This window comes from Morone saxatilis, unplaced genomic scaffold (genome assembly GCF_004916995.1).
Source record: "Morone saxatilis isolate NCDOM2014 unplaced genomic scaffold, NCSU_SB_2.0 Contig24, whole genome shotgun sequence".
NCBI lineage: Eukaryota > Metazoa > Chordata > Actinopteri > Moronidae > Morone > Morone saxatilis.
In genome coordinates, this window is record NW_023339807.1 from 18,986,216 (window position 1) to 18,996,499 (window position 10,284).

The window sequence follows — 10,284 nt, forward strand, 5'->3', positions numbered from 1 at the left end:
AATGGAGTATTTGAGGAGTGTTCAAGTAAATGACAGTAATACACACTGAGCACATTCAGAAGTTTTTATACATGCTATTAAATTCAGTACGTTTTCTAATGAACAGGTGGTCTCTCAAGAATGATGTACCAAGACAGAGGGTCTGAAGGGTCATCAAAAGGCGACACTTGCAGTTTGTCAGGCAGCCAGTTATCCTCATCATCTCCACTGAGCTCAAGAGTTGCCTCCTCCTCATCCTCAGCCACCAGGTATAGGCCCTAGAGGTCCAGTGTGTAATTCACATGAATGAAAACATACCTATAAATATTATATTTCATTTCTGCCAATAAAACCTTATACACCGGATGATAAGATTCACCACAAAAACCAAAGAGTCAAAACAGGTTGGTCGTGTGGCCGATGCTTCTTGGTTGGAAGGGAGCAGTCTGGCACCTCACTCCCTGTAAAATGTTTTTACTCTCCAGTTTTTGTGCAGGTTAAACTAAGAAGATATTGTGTAAACAAGTGACCTTTAGTGTTACTGGTTGGTGGATTTTGTTACCTTTTGAAGGAGAATCTTTTTTATTTCACTTCAAAATGTAGGTTTAAAAAAAATAAATAAAAAATACCCCCTACTGACTGAGCCCTCTCTTTCTCGAGTGTGAGATCATGGAGAACATCTCAAGGGCCTCACCGGGTTTTTGTACCACACTCACCCATGGATTTGGAGCTGGGTCACCGAGTCAGGATCATGCTGCCATCCGGACGGATCAGCACAGGAACGATTCGTTTCCTGGGCCACCTGCAGGGGGAGGCAGAGCTCCACCTCGGGGTGGAGCTGCAGACACCTGATCACGGATTGCATGACGGCAGGCACAGGGGACACAGCTACTTTGAATGGTAACTGATCTAATTTTCTTGGAACACAAGCAACATGTAGCTACTTAATACCTCTCAGGGTGTGCGACCTGACATTCAGTGGTGCACTTTGATTTCTTTCGTTCACCCCTGTGTCATTCAGTGGTGCTTTATTATAATAATTTTACTACTTAAAAAAAAAAAAACAAGTCAAATGCCTCCTACAAACCCATTTTATTGTGCATTATTACATTGATTTATATTACAAATTTATACAGTTCATTTAAAGGGACTGATAATATTCTGGCAGGATCATGTGTTATTAAAGTGTGATTCCCAAACCTTATGCAATTACATTAAAGTGTCTCTCAAAGCATCACACTCTGGCCCTGAGGAATTTAACAGCCAAACAATGCTACCAAACATACTTGAACAAATCCTGTGCACTTAGTGGCTGAGCTGAATATGCAAATTTCAAGCTGAGGTGAACTTCGCAGGCTCAAATTACAGCATGTAAGAAGTGAGGCATGCGCTTCGGATGTGGTGTGTAAACTCATACCTGCAGCAACTCATGCCTGCAGCAATGAAAATCTGACTTGTGGTAAATACAGAAAGCATATGTAAACTACCGTGTCATTCACACGGGTAAACCAAGTTAACCTATTTAAAACCACTTCCGCACTGCTTTTTCTTTTATTTAGATTTTCCTTAAATTAACTTAAAACATGCAGATTATTTTAACAGTTATTTCTGTCCTTTACAGCAAGCCTGGCTATGGTGCCTTTGTACCATTCCACAAGTTACTGATGGCCTGGGAATGACAAAAGCACAGACTGTCATGCAGAGCTGCCCATTTGGATGTGTGGAAAGAGGGTGGAAAGAGGGCCAACTGAAGGCAGAACAGTAGTTACGGCCAAGGATCTTACACCTTATAATAATGAGATAAATCTTTGTATCAAAGTACATAATATATAATACATAATATAATGTGTCATGTCTTGTTTCTTATTTACAATAAAAATAAAATTTTCATCAAACATAGTTCCATTGTGTGAGCTTGGACAGACAGCAGAGTTAGTTGGTGTATGAGTCTGCTCACAAAACAAGCAAAATACTGTCTTAGTCTCACAGAGAAATTCTGAATTTCAAGCTCAAGGGCTGGTTTGGCTAAAAAACTTCAAGGGTGGGTCTTAAAAACCTGTTTTTTTTTCTTGCCCTGAGCGCTCACCTCAAAAGATTCAAGATTTGTGCCCAAATGGCACAATGGATGTCTGTACAAAATTTCCAATCAATCAAATAGTTGTCGAGATAATTCCGTCTGGACCAGTGGTGAACCAACCAATCGGCATTGCCATCCTTTGAGACAAAAATTCTCAACTCAGTTAAAGCACATTTCAGAAAAGTAGGCTGTGTGTATCCAGCAGTAACTCCAGAATAACCAGAAACTTTGTCCAATTGACACATTGTCACATGATAGATACATACACAAACACAGACTGACCTTTCACCCCCAGACACTATAAAAACAAAAAGATTAGAAAGCTTGCAACATGAGTTGCAGTGTAGAGCATTTCCTAGTTTTTTAATAGTGTTTTAATAGAAAGGTGAAAGTGAAATTTAGTTTAAAAGAGAGTTTTGTAGGAATCTTATGTTATGATGAAAGTATGAGTCAGTGCCAATACTGAAGGCCAAGTTCCTGACTTTCTGATTGTACGCACTAACCTCACAAGTAAGTCCAACTGACATGCATAGTATCTGACACGTCCCATTTTTTATTTTCAGTGACATGGTTTTTCCTATACATGGTTACTACTTGTGATTTTCCAACAGATACTTATAAGTTCATGAGAACTACATTTCAATTTTCTTATTGTCATTTTTCAATTACACAATAACCGAAATGTGTGTGTAGTGTTACAGCAGCACTTCTGTTCTGAGAATGTTTTATGAAACTGATGCTGATTAACAGGAAAAGGGCGCTGACGAACCAGCAAATTCCTCTCGCCAGTATCAACTTCTAGTTTTACATACAAGTGTTCTCAATTTCCTCATTTGCTTCGCATTTACTGTAAATACTGTATGTTACAAAATACTATGGCTGCACCTCACAGAGATAATATTGAAGACCAAGCTGTTTTGAAGAACTATAATGAAAGTAAAAGAAAAAGTAACACTTTGTACAGCAATTTGTTATTGCATGAGAACTTACTGATTCAAATATATCACATTTGACACAATATGCATCAACAGTCAAAACTCTAGAAAATTAGTGATTAGTGAAACAATTTTTTGCTCTAGAGGCACTTTTCATCCAGAACAAGGATGACAAGATCACATTTGACTACAATGTCATACAATTACATACAGCTCAGACCAGATTATCTAAACTGGTAGTAGAAAGTTGCACGTCCATAATGGCACATTAGACAGAATGAAACATCTTTGCAATTAGCCTTTAAATCACTTAACGATAGGCACTATAAAACCTATCCAAGAGATTCTCTGTTTGCTATGACAGTGTCAACACAAATGTCATGTTAGTTCTGACTGAAGAGGATGCAAGGAAAGAAAATCATCAGAATATCCCTCTCTGAGTCTTCAGATTGAGGATCTCTGCGGCCAGTTTCTCTGCGTCCATCAGATGTGGAAACATTTCCATGACTGTATCCACCTGATGTGGGTTGAAGATGGCTTGCAGTTTCTTGCGGAGTTCCAACCTCTGTGGGTCAAACGCAGGAGTGTATGACTGTTGTTGGTCCCAGTAATGGTACTGAGGGCCATAAGAGCAGCAAGAGTTGTGCGAGTATGAGGTATTAACTGAAGAGGGGAGACTATGCGATGTCCTGGCTTGGGGCAGCCCCTGAAAGGGGTCTGACCAGTAATTTTGCTGATGATGTGTGGCTCCGCTGTAATGAAGATGACTGGGGAGGCTGTGTTGCTGTGGCACACCAGGTGGGAACATGTGAGGTGGGTAGGTGTCGTATTTGGCTTGACCCTTGGAGTCCAGGTTTCCGTGATGTTGCTGCTGATGAGCTGCTGGGGGCACTACATGAGAAAAGCACCTGCAAGACTGGCTGCTGTTATTTTTCTCTAAATGCACTGAGGCATGTCTGGGTCCACTGAGGACAGGCTGCTGGGGCCTGAGCCTCTGGGAGTTGCTGGGGTAATGTGAAAAGTCAGAGTAGTGGCTTTCATAAGAGCCAAGGCCAGAATCCAGGTACTGAGACATGTTGGCATAGTAATGACTGGGCATTGAGTGCAGCCCAGACCAATCTTTTTGACACTGGCTTCCTGTTGCAGAACAGGGCATATGATTTGGACTTTTTCTAGCATCCTCCCAGTACAGCAGTGAATTTTCACTAACCTGACCAGCATGTGAAGGACTTTGCTGGTCTCTTATGTACTCTGTGTTAGAGTCGTGAGGATGGGAGCAGGGTTTATGAGCAGGCACAGGTTCAGACTGAAGTTGTCTGGGTGATAATCTGACATTTCTCTCTTCTTTTACAGTAGAAATCTGGGCTTTTTCTCTCAATTCATCCGCCAATGACAGGTAAGACTGGTTTGACCGCTCTGGATGGTAGAACTTACATTTGATGCCATAAGTGCACTTTTTGTCTGAGAAAAAACAAAAATGGACACACACACAAAAGTTAAAGGTCATCTCATTTGGGAACTACATTCCACAATACGCAGTATAAAAAAACTGTAGCAGAATGGTTCCTCTTCTTGAACTCTGTGCTAATCATATCTTACCATACGGACAGGGCTGTCTCTTTTGCTCTGTAGGCAGAGGCTTTTTCCTAAGGAAGTTGTCAAGACTGGGGCCATGGCGACCCAGAGGGTCATCTGGGGGCATGAACCTGAACAAAAAAAAACAAAACTTCATGTCCTTGTGACAAATAAGCTGTGTGCTGCATAATTATGTTTCCCTGATTACACCCTCAGGATGCAATATGCCCTCTGGAACCACATTAAACATGGAAGTAAAATGTGAAACCTCATTGGCTCATGTAGAAAAACAGGCTAATTGCTTACTTGTCATTCACAAAGGAGTACATGAGGAGCCTCTCCTCGATGCATTTCTTCCACTCAGGTCTTTCTCCTTGGAGGTCACGGTAGGTGTCATTCGATACGATCACTCCGTCTGACTCATACGCCAACTTGACGATAAAGCGGTCATCATAGCAAACCACTCGCTTACCCCCAACACGGCGTGAAGGAGTGAAGACCACAATTTTCCGCTTTTCAAGCTCCATCAAGATGTGTTGATCTGAAAGTGAAGACAATCATGAGTGAGATGGCTGTGGGGAGAGGAGGTACTTATTTTATATTATGTATTTGTGTTTAAACCCTTTTACATTATAATTTACTGTGTAATACAGTTTCTGACATAAAGTGGATAGCTTTTATCACCATATTTATCATATAACATGACATACAATTTGTCATTCCGACTGCACATACAAGAACCAACAACCACAGAGCTTAAGAAAAAATACAATAGGCATTTTACAAAGCCCCAGCAATCAATCACAGAAAACAGAACACATAATAGAAGGTATTAGACCATCTGTACAAACATCATAACTATCTCTATGTACATTATATCATATTACTCTACATGCAAAGTGGTTGAATGAAAGAAATAATACACCCACTGTGGGTGCTTTACTACACGACTTTTAAGTGAAATTAAATGAGCCATGAAATATGCATAAAGAGGCCAGGTTACATGAAAAAAGTCTGAGCTGCTGAATTATGGACAATACACTTAAAGGTGTGTTTCTAACTAAGTGCCTCTGTGTCTGTCTTCACCTCTTGCTGTACATCTTCTCCTGCTGTAGATGATTGTCAGCATCTAATCACTTACTTGCAGTAAACTAGGTGTGGAAGAAAAGAAAAACACAGAAGGACTTCCTGATGGGACTTTCCCACGAATGACTGCAGGCTGATTTTTACTTCCTTGTTCCCAGGTTGAAAATAGAACCTTTGGATTTCTCCACACAGCCTACGCATACTAACACACTCCAGCCATAAAGTGACGATGCATTGAGGTTAGCAGGAAGAGTTTGAAAATATGAGGTGGTGTAGTGTAGACATGATATTAATCTGGATTCTTCAGATACACCCAAACACGTTAGTGACTCAGCTGTCACTGACTGAGCTCTCTATTGTGTTCTACTGCCAGAGAATATCCTACTGCACCCACACAAAAACTCTATCACTAAATAATTCTTGTCATGAAAATCGTGTATGCCCACACTCTTGGCGTGATACTGAAACATAACTCATTAGCAAGTTGGGTAAAACTGTGTTTCACAACATTAATTGTGTTGCCCAATGGCTAAGTTCTGTAGTTTTTCCTCTGACAACACTGAAACATTATCTCATGGTTATACTGTGGGAATGAATCACAGATACAGGAATACAAGGGCGTAACAAAGGGGGAGGGGGATTACGGCAAAGTATGAATTAGTTGTATTCACATTTCTTGGTAATAAATTGATAGAGGAAAGAAAGGGTTTTAACTGAAAATAGTTAAGTCCTGGCTAATTAAAGGCAACATTTGGAAAAATATACTTATTTATTTTCAAGTTCACTAATTAACATGTTATATCTTGTTTATAATACTTTAATATACTTTAAGGGTTAAATGACAGTGTTATGTGCTGGGCCAGTTGCGACTGGAGACTCTAGGTAGCAATTCCTCCCAACCAAGAAACAGACAAAGCAGAAAACCCCTTGGCAAAATGGCAAATTTACATTTTTACACTTTGGTATTTGTACTGAGCTAAGTATTTCTTCTATCAGTGAAGAAAGAGACCCATTGGACAAGACTGCTTCTTTATTGGCTGGGAGTCGACGAGAGAGAGACTCACATGGACATGAAAGTAGTTTGTCTGCGAAAAGCGCATTTGATTTAAGTCACAAAAGATTGTCATGTAAGATACGCATTCTGGCATCCAGTCTAGCTTGCCAATGCTGGTGTCCTGGCTTATGTCATTGTAGGCTGGGAAAGTCCCTTGCTGTTACATGGAGGTTAGTAGTACATATACAAACAAATCTTTGATCTGACTATACAGACTCAACATTGTCACTGACCGCATCAGTAGCTTTTAGCAGTCGTTAGCTCGGCCATACTGCACAGTACCTGGCTTCCTAGTTAAAGGCATATTGAAGACTGTGAAAGCCACTGAAACTATCAGAATCTGATAGCTCATTTATAAATAATATGCTGCAAAGCGATTCTGTGTTGTGTTTGTGTAGTTTAGTACCGAACTGAACGTGACAGCTTGGACTAGCAACAGACTGAAATGAAGACAGAATCTGTGCTGGACAATGATGCGTTCACTTAGCTCAGGAAAAACATTGTCAGTGACTACGAGTATTTGAACGGAACTGAACAAAGTGATTTGTGGCTTCCGCCTCTACTTTCTCCTGTATGCTAATAAGTCGAGGGCTGTGGCTATAAACTGAAAGGTTTATGAATGCAAGGGTCAATAATTGGATTAATAAAAAGCCAATGTCAATTTGAACCCGACCGTCTCATAAAAGGGGGTGTTAGCCTCTTCTTGCTTGTGGTTTTAGCTTAGAAATTGTTTCCACTTTGACTGAGAAATGTTTTTGTGGCTAAATTAACTCCAATCTACTTGATGGGAACCATCTGTCTGCTTAGTTGTACATTTCTTGTATTCTCACCTGTTATGGGGGCGTCAGGTCTGGGCTGCTCTTTTCTCCAAGTGGGAACAAACACAGTAATAGTATTATGACCTCGGTCCATAAAGAAGTTCACTGCTAGCTGGATGCCTCGGCATGAGAACACTTCCTTGTTGCCGTGACTGTAAAAAGAAGCAGGTGTAAGAACATTAGTAACTAAGTAAATAATTGGACAATAAACACGATGAAAAAGAACGGTAAAACTTGACCTGTGTCAACAGCACATTAAATGCCACATAAAACATTCTGTCTCAGGGAACCTTCCCTCAGGATATTACTTACTGTGAACTATGTATGTTACACTTCACATAATTTGAAAGGTGGAGAATTTAAGGTGTGTGCCTATTTGCATATTGTGACCTTTACAAAAACAGGCACAGGCAGGATGGTGAACGCCCTTTTTAAATAGCTAAGTGACACAACAAGGAGGAAAATGCATGTTTTTAAGGGTCAGAGTTTTATAACAACATGGCAGTGAGTGATGGCGGTTTGAAACATGTTATTATTTTACAGCTGCTTTACTTTCAGGTGGACAACACTGCTTTGGTTGTTTTGTAGCTTTTTGTGTAAGGGTATTGGTGGTCTGTGGTTCAAAGTAAAAAGTAGCAGCTATGGGGATTATAAATTATGATTTAAGTTAATGATCCCATTAATGAGAGGAAAAAACCCCTTAAGATTACCTCATGGCAACATTACTGCCGTCGATAACAACAGGCCTCAATTCAGTGTCGGTATTCTTCTGCTCTTGGGGTGTGAATCTCTTACGTCCAAGGGTCCAACTGGGAGGCAGCAGAGGGTCCTTTTGGTCTGTGCCCCTCTCATCACTGTCAGAACTGGACATGGAGAGTGCAGAGCTGGTCCTGTTTCGGACCAGCTCTCCCAACACAGAGTTAGTGTCTGTGCCCAGGCCCAGCTTCCTCAGAGCAGTCTTCACCTCTGCTGAGGGGTAACCCAGTTTCCTGAAGAAGTCCACTCTGAGGGTGAGTTCCTCACTGTCTGTTTCGAGCAGGTCCGAAGCTGAGCTCTGGCTGGGAAGTGCCTGATCCATTCTGGAGCATCTGGGCCTCTTTTCAGCAGCATATAAGATGTGTTGTACGGCCTCAGGGTGATATTCATCGACTGATTGAAGGAAAATTACATTTTATTAGGAATACATGTTTATTTGACACAATTTAAGCTCGGAAGTGCCAGTTTTCCCTTTTTGCTGCTCTTAAAATCACATTAAGGTTATAAAATAATCTTATTACACAATCTGATAGAATATTATTCTAAATTGACTCATTGCAAGATGTTTACTGTGAGTTTTTCTATCCAAACCCAAGATTATATGTCCTTTTTTTATGGTTGCACCATTCCATCAAATTGAAATAGTCCAGATGTCCTTCCCAGAAGTCAGCCTGACATTTAGAAAATGCCACTAGACTTTAAAGTTCTGAGTTGCACAGCACGAGTTTAGTTTGTATTAACTATTCCATTCACTGCTTGTTAAGGAGTTTCATACAGAACACACTACAGACTTGGGCTGCCGTTAGACATTAATCATCAATCCTCTTTTTTCAGCTAAAATGCCCCAAAACTGAAAATGCGTTCAAATCTGAGAATTTGTTGTTTTTGTCTTTAAACTGAGTATTTTGTGGTTTTGAACTGTTGAACAAAACAATACATTTAATGATGAAACCTTGGGCTCAATGATATTGTGACACTTTTAAAGATGTTTCACACATCAAACACTGATTATTCAAGAAAGTAACAGATCAACCAATATTATTAAAATAATTGTTCATTAAAAGTAGAGTAGCTCATTTAATAAATTCTTCTGCTCTTGACAGAATTGTCATTTGCCATTTTCCATCTTATGAGCTCATGTCCATTAGATATTTATTCAGTGTACCTGGAAAAAGCCACAAATAGGCATTCCCAAAGTTTGATTTTATGTAAATGTCTGTAAATATGTTAAAGATGTCAAATGTGTGATGTTACCCAGTCAGATGTATTCATATATCACATATATGTGATACAATACATAACACATATATAGCATACACACAGTAGGCTATCAGGTATAAGAGGCCTGTGCTTCTGACACAGGCTACTGTAAAGTCTGCTCGCCTCCTCGGCCTTTACTATGTTAATAAAGACAGCTGTACATAACAGGAAGAAACGCTGCGCTGCTTTACACCACGTTATGTTACCTGCATGAACATAATAATAAACCCTCCACGACTTTGGAAGACTGTGTACATGTAACGTTAGCCTACTTGACACAGGTGATAAGTTTCCAACGGGACATTTCCACCGCAAACCGGTCGGCAGGTTAAAGGTAACAGCGTCCACAAAACCTCACCGCAGAGACAAAGCGACGACTTACCTCCACCGTTTATCTCTTCCCCCATGTTGTCCCATGTGTCAGCAGAAGTCACTCATAACTCTTGTCAGCGTTTCGAAGTACAGTAACTTTAACACGGTTTCGACTTTCATAGCACCTCCCTGTTGGAAAATGGTTCCTTCCCTTCCTGTCTCCCCTGACGGAGCGACACTTTGAAATATTTGCATATACTATGAAAAATAAGAGCAGGCGTTCCCTTTTTCTCTGCCTGTCAGTCAGGCTCTGCACTGTAGTGCTTTGCATATTCTTTGTTGTCGATGTTGTGCCTTTAGGCAATAAAGCTACAAGCGGAAAACATAAATAGTCTACCAGTAACCAAAATCAAATCAAGTTAATTTATTCAT

The 10,284-nt window shown here is 40.3% G+C and overlaps 1 protein-coding gene across 1 annotated transcript; it reads right to left on the minus strand.

Annotated features, from left to right (window-relative positions):
• Positions 1-1,063: 1,063 nt before the first annotated feature.
• LOC118336580 (endoribonuclease ZC3H12A) lies at positions 1,064-10,076 on the minus strand. The gene is made up of 6 exons (XM_035673250.1): positions 9,923-10,076; positions 8,235-8,673; positions 7,537-7,676; positions 4,873-5,107; positions 4,591-4,697; positions 1,064-4,452 (listed from the first exon to the last, which is right to left on the minus strand). Exons 1-6 carry the CDS (start codon positions 9,945-9,947, stop codon positions 3,413-3,415), a joined length of 1,986 nt encoding a protein of 661 aa, XP_035529143.1. The 5' UTR covers positions 9,948-10,076; the 3' UTR covers positions 1,064-3,412.
• Positions 10,077-10,284: the final 208 nt, after the last annotated feature.

What these genes read in the sequence shown, in the direction of transcription:
- LOC118336580 (XM_035673250.1), bottom strand. Translation starts at nt 9,947, where the DNA reads ATGGGGGAAGAGATAAACGGTGGAG. An exon ending in GGAAGAGATAAACGGTGGAG is followed by an intron (nt 8,674 to 9,922) that starts GTAAGTCGTCGC and finishes TCCTTCAATCAG; the next exon opens with TCGATGAATATCACCCTGAG. An exon ending in ACCTGACGCCCCCATAACAG is followed by an intron (nt 5,108 to 7,536) that starts GTGAGAATACAA and finishes CTTCACTTTCAG; the next exon opens with ATCAACACATCTTGATGGAG.